Genomic DNA, 13580 nt, shown 5'->3' with positions numbered 1-13580 from the left:
GTCATGGGCCTCCAGCAAACAGGAAGGCCCAGTCTGAGTTGCAGGGGAGGATGACTTCCATGGCCCTGTCAGCAGACACATCCCCTTTGGTTTCCATCTTTATCTTTTCAGACTCCTCCCCAGATTTCTCTACCTCGTAAGAAGACAGGACTGGAAGGGATCTTCTATGCCACTGAGTCCAGTCCCTTGCTAGTACAGGCAACCCCATCATGCAGTCATGCAGTCATAGAAACCCAGTGAACTCCATGCCAGTGCTTCTTGCCCACAGCACTCTCCCATGAGGGTTTTGGCTGCTTTATAAATGGCGACTCACTGGCTAGTGGCCAGCGGTGTCCTCAGCCCGGAACAAGCTACAAACAAAGATAGTGCCTGCCCCAAGCTCTTCATTCTAGGATAACATTGCGACTCAGGCCAGGCCCAGGCTGTGCTGGAGAGACACAGGCTGGAGAGCAATATCCATGCTTGCCTAGGGGCCACCCCAGGGACCGCATATGTGAAGAGCAACACTGGGTATCTCACCATCATTCTAGGAAGGAAAAAATACATGCTTCACCACCCAAACATGGGAGTCACTGGGAACAGCAGCAATATCCCATCTCCACAGCAGTGATCTCCCAGTTCACTGTCATGGCTTACTGTAGGAACTCACACCCCATAACTAAACCTGGAGAATTATATAAAAACCTGGACTTTTTTAGTCTGAGCCCTGGGATTGACCCTCTTCCCCCTTGTGTACTGGGAATATTCATGATACACGTGTTTGGGAAGGAAGAAGCAATGCAGTTTCAATCTTTCTTCACATTATCACTTGAAGTGATGCCCTGTGGGGTCAAATCCTGCCTCGGCAGCACAGCAAGGACAAGATGAAGCTTCATACTCTGCTTTTCCTGATCATCATCCACAGCTCCATTGGGCTTTGGTCTTGTCCCTTGTGGCTGTCACAGTGTAGGTAGGTGAGTGCGCGTGTGTTTGTGTGCACGTGTCGTCTTTGGGTGTAGTCGTGGGACTCTCTTCATTCTGTCCCTAAGAAGACAATGCCATTTAACGAACAGGCGGGATCTAGCTGTGGTTCCTGGATGACATACTTAATAAAGTCACTCACTTTGTACCTATTTTTCCTACCAAAACATTAACTGAAGTGTACAGTTAAGGGTTTGGAGACTCAATGTAACTTTGTCTCTTACTGGAAAAGGACTTTGTAAGGCAATGTATAACGAGAGAGGTCCCCTTGTCATGGGAGGGCAGTGTTAATGTGTGTACAGAGATTTATCAGGTCGTATCCATGTTCATTTTTACTCCTTTTCACTTGTTTCCCTCAGCATTCAGGTTTCTCCAAAATCAGGATACATCTGAGGTCAGGATGACTCATAGGAGTGAATGTGGTGAGACAGTTTACCGCAGGGAGGCAGACCAGAGTTGCCCAATCTGAACAAGACGGACTCCTATGGAACAATTCAGCAGCAGCAGAGATTTGCCAGGAAGAGCCTTCAAAATGCTCTCCTCTTCCCAGCCATGCTTCCTTTGCCAGTGGCTGCAAGATGCGCTGGCAGAAAGCCTACCACTGGCCCTGGATCTCAGGGCGGCATAGGGAGATCGGTGCGTTTATGGCCCTGATGAGGCCAGAGGCTTGGCAGAGAAGGGCTACAGTGGAGGCCAGACCCAGAGCCATGGTGTTTTGGTAGGCCTTAGCAAGTAATACAGAGCTTTTGCAAGCAGAAGGCATTAGCAGGGCAAACAAGGCTGGCTCATGTGTGGAGTCAAACAACAGGGCAGAGGCTGCAGGATGGAAAGTGAAATGATGTCAGTGATGCCCCACCACATGCTGGCATTCAGTGACACAGGGTTTGCTGAAAGACCACGAACTTCCTCTGTTACAGACACTCCTGGGTCTTGGCCAGTGATGACTACAGCTTGGCTCACAGCTGACCTTCCTAGACTGCGCAAAGAACACCGAGTGTCAGAGTGTAAGCAGTCCTGTGACACCACCTGTGGGAAAGGATGGGTTTGGCCTGAGAAAGGTGCCCATCTCCTTGAGTATCAAATGCCTGTTTATTCAAGCTCTGCAGTGAAAGCAAACCCTGCTCTAGCTGAGCCACAGGAGTGCCTGCCCATGGAGAAGAGGTATCCCAGCTCTGAGCTTGTAGCCCAGAGCATTGCACTGAACCAAGGTTTATTCAGGGCTAAAACATGTGGCTTTACCTGTGAGGGCAGGGGGCTGTGACTTCTGAGCATGGGGTTGCTGCAGCTAACTGGGCACAAGCAGGTTTGATTTCAAGGATGATCCTCTCCCATGAGCCTTCTGCAATGGGTTGAAATCCTAAGGACAGAGGTAGCAGACTTTGCCCATGTCTACCCATGGCTTTTTTGTTTCACAGGCTCAGCTTTTTAGTCATGATTGTGGTAGATAGCCGGACCTCATGGGCACAGCATCAGGTTCTCATGATTCATCCTTGTTCTATGGACCAGCTGTGGCCATGTTTATGGGCTCCATGGAATATACAATCACCTTTGGAAAGACATCAATAAAGGTCCACATAGCTTAGAGTCAAGGAGATTGTTGTAACTGAGACCAGGCCTGCAGGGGACCATACTGACTTTCTGTCAAGCCTAAATATTGTTTCGTGCAGGGGAAGCTGCATTAATATAGAGCAGGATTTGTGTTTTGCTCTTCTTATTATGATGAACTGAACTTTAGTTCATGAAAGTTTGTGCTCTATATATCTTATTTAGATAGTCTCTAAAGTGCATATCTACCCTGCCTACTGCCTAACTTAAGACTATCAGGGCTAACCTCTCTTTCCTCTTATTTTTCCAGCATAAGTTCTTGCTTCACCCACTGGGAAAAGGCACCGTTAGGAGCAGTGCTGGCATAACTGGATCTTTGTGCACTGGGGTGGAGTGGAGACTATGGGGCAGTCACAAGTAGACTTGGACATGATGGAATTATTGTCTCATTGCCTTCCCTTCAGCTGTGTATTGAACACTTTCCTAATCGTGGATGGGGGGAGTTGAGGCAGTGAGAAGATTGTCACTGGATGGGGAGCAAGTCAAGCCCATCTGAGAGTGAGTTGAAGCTCTGGAGGCAGCACCTGTAGAAACAGGACTGAGCTATTTTGTTGCTTCCATACTAAATGTACCTGGATAAATCTATAGGATGATGACAAATTCTGGAAGGTGTTTGAGGCATCAGCTATGTCTGGAGTCCAACCTGCTCTGATTGAACCATCTGCTACTGCCACAAATGAGCAAGCCCCTACTCAGAACCAAGGATCCACTGAAGACAAAGCCAATTCAACCCAAAGTGGTATCACTAGTGAGCTCAGAAGGAGACAGGTATGTGTGTGTACACACACTACAGAGCTACTCAGTCAGCCGTTAGAGAGCAGCTCCGCATGGCATCCTGCCATCTCCTCCAGGGAACTGGATGGAAGAAGCATTTTTTCTTCCTGAGATGCAGAGAAGAGCGAAACAAATAAGCTGCTTTACTGTGCTGATGAATAGGGGCCTGTGAATGGTGACTGCCCTCTTGGAAGGACCAGCCTGTGCTGGCTTCTCTCCCATTCTCAGAACATTCCTGGTTTTCACAGGTGAAATGTGGGACACAGTGCAATCCGTGAAGGCCCAATCCCTGTCACATCCAGAGGCCTCCCTCAATGGCTCTCGGGGTGGGGAGGAAATACAGAGCTCAGCAGTCCAGTCTCGTAGTCACTCTTCCTCCAGTTCCCTTTACTCAGCAGTGCTCTTTCCATTTAATAGCTTCATAGTTTCATAGGTGTTAGGGGCTGGAAGGGACCTTACAGATCACTGGGTCCAGCCCCACTGCACTTGGGCAGGAAAGATGGCTTTTCAGAGTTTGAGAAGCTCCACAAGCAGGGGACTTTGATCAGAAGTGCCTATTCATTCTGCAAAACTGCTCTCAAGGCACCATGCAAAGCCCCGTATCTGTAACATCTTTACTTTGTAGAACACGAGTGTCACCAAGTCGGTATCATGCCGAGAGTAATGCTCATCAGACCTGACGTCTATGTCCTTTTTATGTTCTCTTGCCAGGTTAAAGGAGTTTCCCCCCTCTCAGTTCTCAAGGGAGAACTATCACAGTCCTTAACCTGCCTTGCTTGCCATGACTTTGATGGAATTAATGATAGGGGGAAATAGGTTAACAACGGTCACTGTTCTTCTCAAAAGTGGCAAGCAATACCCTGTTGACTAGGGTTGGTCTAGTGTAGCAATTTATCATGCAGTATACTGCCTTATGGGCCAAATTTCAGCAAAGTAGTATAAACTCTCCTGCAACAAACCTATTTCCACTGGCCTGTTGTGAGCACACAAATTGGACTGACTGTCAGTCACTGACACATTTATAAGTCCACCCTCTCCCTTTCAGTATCACTCAGAGATCTTCAAAGCTTTGAGACCCATCCTCAGTAAATAGGTGCTGACTCCATGGGTGCTCCAGGGCTCAAGCACCCACTGAAAAAAATTAGTGGGTACTAAGCACCCACGAGCCACAGCTGCAGGCTGCTTGCAGACATTAGAAACCCCCCACAAACCACACTTTACTGGAAGAAGCAGTGTGTTACTTCAACCTGGGTCTGCAGTGCCTGTAAAGACTGGGCACTTCAGTGGGGCCTTTTGGTGCTTTTAGCTAAAGCTGATTCAATCAGCTATTAGATAAAAGCACCAAAAAAGCCCAGCTAAAGCCGCTGAGCTTTACAGATGCTTGTGCCAGAGCTGGGTTGAAGTAACCTCTTCTCGGCATGTGCAGAGCTCATCACAGGAATGTGCCAAGTTTAAATAAAGAGCTGCCATTGGGGGTGGTTTTTTTACATCTACAAGCACCCACCAGCAAAAACCAAAGTCAGTGCCTATGACCGTAAAGGTATGCATGCACGTACAGAAATAGAACCGGTGTCAGCAAACAGCTCGATGTATTTTCATCCAGGACAAGCCTCAAAAAAATACAAGAGCTGCTCCCTGAGGGGCTGGGATTCAGGCTAGAATATCAGGGACTTCAGACCTCCTTGACCTCATGCCACATGCTCTCCATCCATGCCATCCCCTCTCTGGGCAGCATTAAAAGGTGCCTTGTTAAAAAAGAAATGGGCCTGTCTTCATGTTATCCCTGAGAGGGTTAGTAAAAGCTGCAATTCTGAATTGCCGGTCCCAGAGAGAGCACAAACAGACAGGTCTTGAACTTAGCAAAGGCTATTCAGAGATGGCATTAGCCACAAGGAAAGTGTCTGGGGGGAGGTGTTGCCGGGCTAGCTATTCATTTAGCTGAGGTACGGTGGTAGCAGGAGGTTAGCTGAGGTGCTTCATTCTTCTCCCTCAGCCAGGCCTTCCTCCTGCCATACAGGAGAAGTAACTGAGGTGGTTAAATGCTGGTACAGTAGAAAATTGCAGGGTCAACTGTTACCCTCTGTAGCAATGTACAATGTAAGTTTTTTGACCCATGGGGAAACATATTTTTTTTTCTATTTAGGGAAGGAGAAAAATGAATGTATTGTGCATAGGTAACCATGTGTATTGGATTCCTTGCATAAATACTGGCAGAGTACAGGTCAAAGATATACCCAGTCTCTGCACAAAGCATATATTCAACACTAGGCCTGTAAGGTGTCAGAAATGTACAGCTGGTTGGAAAACATCTGAAAGAAAATTTTAAGAGAATCGAGTGTTGCTCAGTTTTCTTTTTCACTTTCCATGGGAAGTTTTGCTTTGGGTTGAAAAACCCCTAATTCAATTTTTATGGGTTTTCTTGGAGGGGCAATTGAAGCAAAAACCCAAAATTGCTGAAAACCAAAAAGAAAATGCTAGGTGAAAGTGGTTTTCCAGTAAAGGACTTCAGAGGAAAGCAAGCAAATAACACAAAAATGTGAAGTTCAAAAATAAAATCCACTGAAAAAAATTTTGAATTGGGAACTTTTAACCCGTGCTAGGTTAAATGAGCCCAAAAGGAAACTTATCAGTGGAAGTCCAAACATGTAGGACACCTTTTGTCAGCGATGAATAATATAATCAGGAGTAATAAGGAGAATTTCTTGTTTTCTTTCTACATTTCTCAACATCTTTGACTTCAGTGGGTACAGGAATGAGCCTTAGTTACCATCAAAATCTGTGGGATTATCTCTGTACCAGATTATTTACTAATGGAGTGCTTTAGGCTCAAATTTGAACATTTTGGTCCAAATATCTTTTTTCACCCTTGGTTTCTAACTTGGATTTCTGCTGCTAGAAACTCTAGTTTCTTTTCACTTGTTGGCCAATCTTGCTGATTCCTCAGCTGCTTCATTAACTAGGGGCAATTATGGGCTGGAAAGGATTTCTTCCTAATTGACTGTTTGCCTGACAGTTGGAGATTGTTCTGGTTAAAGCATCTGAGAAGATCCTGGATGCTGCAATCCCTGTGTAAATTAATATTTCCCAACCACTTGGCCTGATTGACCATTGCCAACCCTCAACATTTCTCACAGACCAGTATACAACTATATCATCAAACTTTTAACTGAAACGAGGCATGGGGGGAAGGTATCTGTGGACTGCTTACCATGGTCCAGTGGACTACAACATCCAGAACATTGGTTCTCAGACTATCTGTTTACTGCCAGGATAAGAGCAGTAAGTAGAATTCAAGGTCTGGATGGAAGAGATGTCACTGTCTCATCCCCCTCAGCAGGAGAGCCTTTAAATATTTATCAAGCACATCAAAAGGTAAAGAAAAAGGAAAGAATATTTTGTCAAAGTACCTAAAGTGCCACAACCCCCCCCCCCCCCAAAAAAAAAAAAAAAAAAAAAGGAACTCTTAAATTTTGACTGGCTCCCAATTCTCTCTCACACATACACTGTGTAAATAGTCTTTCAAAGAGAGACTCCTTACTTAGAAGTCTCCTGAAGGGCATCAACTACCTTGGTGGATAAAGAGAGTTTCAGGTGGCAACTCATTTCTAAGGTTTAGAAGCGCACATTCAGCCCTGCAAATAAAAGGGTGCACGCACAGAGAAGGGGAGTGTTTTTTCTGTCTCCCCAGCAACCTGGCCAGAGTTCATGATCCAATAACCACTCCCAGGCACCGACTCTCTGAGAATAATGCATGCTTCAAAAGGGCTATAATTCAGATGATACTCTGTGAGAATGGTGTCTCTGCTCTGCTTGGGTAGCTCATTATTGCTCGTAGCTTGCCAAACTGGTTGTGGCCAAATGTTGCAAGGTTCAGTTTGGCTTTGTGACTGTGCCAGGCTTCATTAGACAGAGGACAAAAAGGGAGAGACAGAAAAGAGCTGGGAGGAGCAAGGTGGGGTTGAAACTGCAACATGAGAATGGGAACATAGGCAGCCTCTCAAGTTTACTTGGGAGCCGCTCAATTTACGGCCAAAACAGACAGCTGTTGATGTGATTTGGCTCCATCTTCTCTACTGATTAGGACACCTTTCAGGATCACAGAAAATGAAGCTCCATATGATGCTATTAACCCTTGGGCTTGTCTATACTGTGGTCATAGCACATTGTGGGGAGCATGGAGTTGAGTAAGACCTACCCTCCACATAACAATGTGAAGCATGGGTGAGTGGATGACATAGGACTGGCTGTCACTTATGTCACCTAACAGTTTTTCATCAGAAGAATCCTTTAGGACAGCTTTTCAACTACTTTGCACTGCCTCAGCAGAATGAAGCAGCTAGAAGAGGGCCAGACTTCCAGCCCATGACTCATAGGACATGGTTAAGCTAATGATGAGTTGAACACAGCCCCAGTGCAGCTGTTCTTTTCCTTACACTGTGTCACCTGTGCAAATGTTCAGCTTTATGGGACTAGTAAAGGGAAATGGAGTGGGGAAGCTGCTGGATAATACATGCACAACACTGTAGGAACAACAAAATGTAAGCAGGAAACCATAGACAAACTCAGACTCATGAACTCATTAGGAATGAATCACATCCTCTACCGTTATCATCTCCACTGGTCAAGATCATTTTTCAGCTGACATTAGAGGGGACCTTGGGATAGTCATTTAAATATGGCCAAGGGGAAGCAAACTCTAAACAAGGCTGCAGTTTATACCCATTGCAGGGTTTGTTTCGAGCAATTATAAAGCAGATACAATTCTTCTCAGAATGATGCCACTCGCATATTTCCGCTCACTTGAGAGCACTTAAACTGGGTAAAGCTTATATAGGATAGAAGAGAATCAGGTCCAACATACTGAGCTGGGCCTTGAGATATCAGTGAGATAATCAATCATTAAACCATTTGTTCTATCCCTGTCCATCGTCCTGAAGCCTGATCAAGCAACTGGTCTCTTACATTGTGCTGACTAGAACATCCTTGAAGGTATGACTCTGCCAACAAAAGATGGGCTAGAGTGTTCTGCTCTCAACATCTTCCATCCCTGAAACTACCCCAACTTTAAGTATTGGGACCTAGGCCTCTGAATGAGATTGTTTATCAGTTGGATGCTTTTGGTGTGGTTCGTGGCAGAGTCTGGCCTACCCTGGCTGGATCAGCCATATTGCAGCTGTGTTGGCACATTCCTAAATTAATCTTTTGTTAATCAGGACCTAAAATGGAGTGATGTAGGGAACACCCTGCTCCTGCATGTGCTGGCTGTTTTGTTCATCTTCAGGAAGGACTGAGACAACCACGTGAGCTTGCTTGTGAAATGGCAGGAGGAGGTGGCAGGAGGAAGAGTGCTGACAGGTATGCAGGTGCTTCCCAGCCCCAGATGGGCAACACCTTAAATCCCTGCCAGTCTCAGTTCTGAACATTCAGACTCAGCTCCTGGAAGCATCATGAAGTCTCTGGGTGTCTTCCTCCCTATGGGGCTCCTCGCCTTCTGGACAGCGCTGCTATCTACATGTAGTCCTGCCTTACAAGACCCACCATTGAAAGGTAAGTGCCAAGACCAGCTGCCTCCAGCCATGTCCAAGGAGCAGAAAGCTGCAAACTTTTGTCACACTGGAAAATGTAGAGCAGTGTGGAGCTTTTCAGATTGTACTGAGAGCCCTACCCAAGACAGCGCTGATGGGACTACCCTCTGTACTGATCCTCGGCGTTCCAGGATTGCCACTGCTTCCATAACAGGGACAAGAAATGTCCCTGGGCCTTCAGCTCGCTGCATTTGCCTGGCTCTGCTCAGGGTTCTGTACTGACCAGATAGTGTGTCGAGAGCATGCATGGGCCATGGCAAGGGGAACAGTGTCAGTCTTTCAGTAGGTGCAGCCAGTTTGGGGTTTGCAGTGTCAGTCTTGCTCAACGAACAGAATCTAATCTGTCTAGCCACAGAAGGGTTTTCTTGTGCATTTCCATGCATAGTGGGCTGGAGGTTCAGCTTGCATAAAGTCAACTGACATCAGTGGAGCTATGCAGATTTCCCCTGACAAATGTGCTGGCACTCTGTATTAAGCAGACTCCCATTTTGAGTGACTGGGACTTGCAAGCTCTGAGGAGACCCAGAGCAGCATAGGCCTGCATCATATGCAATAAGATCCCAGTCCCCTCCAGGCTGGGAAGCTGGGTAGGTGTGTTGTCTCATTAAGTAGGTCCATTGGGTCGCAAGGGTCTAGAATTTGAGGGCCCAGAGAACTGTTCTGGAGGCTTGCTCAGGGTTACCCCCACCCCTTGGTTCTCATTTCCATCCAGTGATATTTCAGCCACTAAACCTATATGAACAATGGGCTTGCCTCCCCTGTACTTGCCCTTCAGAAAGTGGCAGCAATTGAATGACACCAAGTGGAGGATCAGGCACCAGGAATTTCAGAAGAGGCTCTGAGCCATGGCAGAATTTCGCAGAGCCCAGAAGTCCCCCAGTGCCAACAGGTGCTGCCCACAGGAGCTCACTGCTACCCCTAATTTGGGGCGGGTGTTTACTGTGATCTTCCTTGCAGTGAAGCCAGGGACCTGCCCAGAGATTACCAAGACGTGCAAGATGGAGAACCCACCCAATCTTTGTCACCACGACAGCCAGTGCCCCGGGGCTCAGAAGTGCTGTGCCACCAGCTGTGGGCTGGGTTGTGTTCCAGTTCATGACGGTAACTGTCTCGATTTTCAGAACCACCAGGGGCTCCCATCTGGAAACAGGGGTGGTACTTGAGCTGGAAGCAAAAAGTAACATAGGGAACCTTTGTATCATTGCAGTGAAACCTGGGATTTGTCCAGAGATCGAGACGCGGTGTCTAATGCTAAACCCAAAGAACGATTGTGATACGGACAGCGAGTGCTCAGGCAGCATGAAGTGCTGCACATCCTTCTGTGGGAGGAAGTGCCTTGATCCCAGAGATGGTACTACATGCGGCCAGTATTTCTCAAGCTCAGGACTCTCAGGGCTAAAGCCTCGGCAGGAAGGGACTTTAGAGTGGAATTGTCCTTATGGAATTCTATAGATGTAGTCTCCTTACGAATCTCTGGGCAAGTGATCCATCAAGCAAGAGATGGCTCCACTGGTGGGTTTTGCAGGAATCAGACATGGAGCGGAAGGAGCTAATGGACTTGGGTGGGGGGCGGGGGGTGTTCATCAGCAATTATGTGGTTCTCCTGCAGTAGAATGTACTTCTCTCGTGGGTTAACTAAGGGATGTGACTGAATCCATAGCTGGGGGCTCAACATAGCCAAGGAGTCCAGCCCAGCTCAGGCATTTCTGTCATCTTCAGGAGAGGAGCTTTCTGGCGCTGAACCCCTGAGCTCTCAGAATGTTTGGGCTGAGGCTTCTTAGATAAAACCTCTGTTAACACCAGCTAACACCTTCTCGGGCATGTATCCTGCCTCGCAGTGCATATTGCTTACACTGTGGTCTTCCTCTTTTGCAGAGAAACCTGGTACCTGCCCACCAATCAATAAGAAGTGTCACTCCTTAAACCCTCCTAACAGTTGTACACAGGACAATGACTGTTCAGCGAGCATGAAGTGTTGCTACACAGGCTGTGGGCTGCACTGCGTTGAGCCCTGCAATGGTAAATGCTCCCTTTGATGTTTGTATCTGACTTGTCCAGACTCTGCAGGGAGCTCCCGCCCTCCTGCAGAGAGCAGAACAGCCCTGGGTTTTGGGCACAGATTTGTTACTGATCTAAGCTGGTATCCAAGCCACACCAGCTGCTTGGGGAAGAAAACTGGGTACTTGGCATCTTCTCAGTTCTCCCATCACTGGTGATACTGGAATACTCAGGACAGGCTGTTGTTCAGGCTGAAGTATCCCCATTCAGCATAGAGATCTGCTCAAGGCCTATACAGAAGCAGGACAAAGTCTATATATCAAGGAATAACATGGAGAATCTGTATGAAGGCCATGGAGTCCAAGAGCAAAGGAAAGAGAATAGAGATTCCAATTGATAATGGATTAGTGGTTCCATTAGACAAAAAGTGTTTGATTCTTATGGGAAATGGGCAGGATTCTGGAATAGAACTCAGGAGTCCTGATTTTCAGCTCTCACCTCAGTCTGAGAGCAGAACTTCTGAGTACTTTTCTTTTTTTTCCTAGTGACTCATCCTAGTTCATCAACAGGTCAAGAGCACCCTCAGAAGCCCACAGACTGCGGATCCCTGCAGCCTCACAGAACTGAATCACCCCCAAGCCATACCCAGAAACCACCCCATATCCCTCCAGCTTGAGATCATAACACTGGGAGCAGGAGAGAGTTTTTCTCATTCTCCACGTATCTCTTGTATCATCATGCAGTACCTTTCTGGAAGAATACCTTTGTCAGTTCAGAATTGTCTAGGCAGCTCAGAGACACCACAGTGAGTGCCATGCTATGTGACCCTGGGCTTTTTATCAGTGATGTTTCTATGAATGACCCAGAGGAGAAAGAGGTGGTCCTGGTGTGGATCTCAGTGTACGGAACCATACGATTCTTTCCTGGTGCCCTCATCAACTCATAGTCAATGGGGTTTCATTAGATCTGTTTAATTGTGTCACAAATAAAGGATTTACTTTCATGCCTCAGTGTTGTTGATGGAGATTCTCAAATTTATATGGGCATGACCATACACTCAAGTTTTGAGAGCTTTGGCTTCTAACAAGAAGGGATTTCTGGACTTAGGGCATCTCAGGAGAAAATCTTTGTTGATAGGCAAATCTTACTGTGTGGTCATGTTCTCATATTATTTGCTCCTTCTCTTTGGAGAGATAGTGGAAAGAAATTCCTGAAGAGCCAGGATGTAAGAACTGACTTCGGCCCTCTGGCAGTGATTCTCATAGCAGTATTGTATCTCATGTCAACATGAAGACAAGGGTCAGGGTGGCTGATCACAAAGCGCTCCCTGGCTAGGTTTGGCAACGTGGTGGATTGCCTTGCTCTGCTTGGTCTTTGCCAGACATTGGTGTTAATACTAGGCTACAATCCAGAACCACTTCAAGATATTTTGGGAGTTTTCAGGACAAATAGAAGGTTCTATGCAAGGCATTTGCTCAGGTAGAAAACAGACAGCTGTTTGTTCTTTTTCCTGGTTAGTTGGAGTCACCCTAACGTGTAGTAGTTTTTTGATAGTCAAACATTACATGCCTATTTTTCAGGAAAAGAGATTTCCTGGTTTCTTCTGTCAGATACACATCGAGGTGTTGTTTTTTTTTAAGAATAGTTGTTGGTGGGCAGAGTATTGCTTTGAGGGGTACTTTGAAGTACCTCATTGAATGAAGCCCCTGTCCACATGAACTCAAAAGACTAGGGCCTTTCTGGATCTGTCTTCAACCTATGACATAGTTTGGTGGGACAGCCTGCTGCTGAAACTGCTGAAATAGAAGCAGCGTGTCATTAAAGGTATGGTTTGGAGACAACTTCTGGTGTGGACAGTCCCAGGAAAGAGCTGGCAGAGGGCAGCAAGGCACCTAGAACCAGACACACCTGACTGGCTTTTGCATCTTTCCAAGCTATCCATGGTGCATGGACAACACCCTGTAGGAAGCAAGAAAACCGGTTCTGCAGGAATCAAGCACTCAGAATTAAGGTCTTGTTATAAGAGTCATCTTCTAAATTAAACCATGTCATTTTCCATCCTACTGGATTCTGCTGTGGTCATTATGCCAGACTCCCTTCTCAAACCAGTGACAGCCTTACATAGGACTTTACTTGCTAAGGACAAACAGGAGAAGGACGTAGGGGAGGAAACACAACAGAGAATCCCAAAACACTGAGGGGCAGTGAACCCCCAGCTGCAGTTACCAGCCCAAAGCTGCTGCGGGGAGAAGAGGGCCACGTGGCTGTGTCAGGTTGCTGCATCAACCTGAAGGTGAAGTAGTTCAAAGGAGAACACCAATATTGATGCTGTTGAAAGCACTTTCCTCTCGGGTCTTATCTGCCATCTCCTGAATTAGAAATACAATGTCAGGTGGCCCTCAGACCCAGCTCCTGACAAAAAGCCCAAAAGTAAGAGGCTGTCTTCCTCCTCATGGGGCTCCTCACTTTCTGGGCTCAGCTGTCACCAGCTCCTGATAGGATGTCTCCTCTGGGAGAAGAAAAGCAAATAAGAGGGTAAAGGACCTGGTTGAGAGATGGAAAGTGAAGTGGATAGGGTAGGACTCAGAGGCAGCACAGGTTTAACTCTGTCCATAAATACTTTTGGGTATAAACCCCAGGAAAGACCAAGATGTAGTT

General features: G+C 46.7%; 1 protein-coding gene across 1 annotated transcript; it reads left to right on the top strand.

The window, feature by feature from the left end:
• The first annotated feature begins 8760 nt into the window (after positions 1-8760).
• On the top strand, positions 8761-11925 carry LOC102569349 (antileukoproteinase). The gene is made up of 5 exons (XM_019484424.2): positions 8761-8886; positions 9882-10025; positions 10132-10275; positions 10800-10943; positions 11468-11925. Exons 1-5 carry the CDS (start codon positions 8787-8789, stop codon positions 11596-11598), a joined length of 663 nt encoding a protein of 220 aa, XP_019339969.2. The 5' UTR covers positions 8761-8786; the 3' UTR covers positions 11599-11925.
• Positions 11926-13580: the final 1655 nt, after the last annotated feature.

Source organism: Alligator mississippiensis, chromosome 9 (assembly GCF_030867095.1).
Source record: "Alligator mississippiensis isolate rAllMis1 chromosome 9, rAllMis1, whole genome shotgun sequence".
Classification (NCBI taxonomy): Eukaryota; Metazoa; Chordata; order Crocodylia; family Alligatoridae; genus Alligator; species Alligator mississippiensis.
This window is presented reverse-complemented; position numbering and strand designations above follow the sequence as displayed.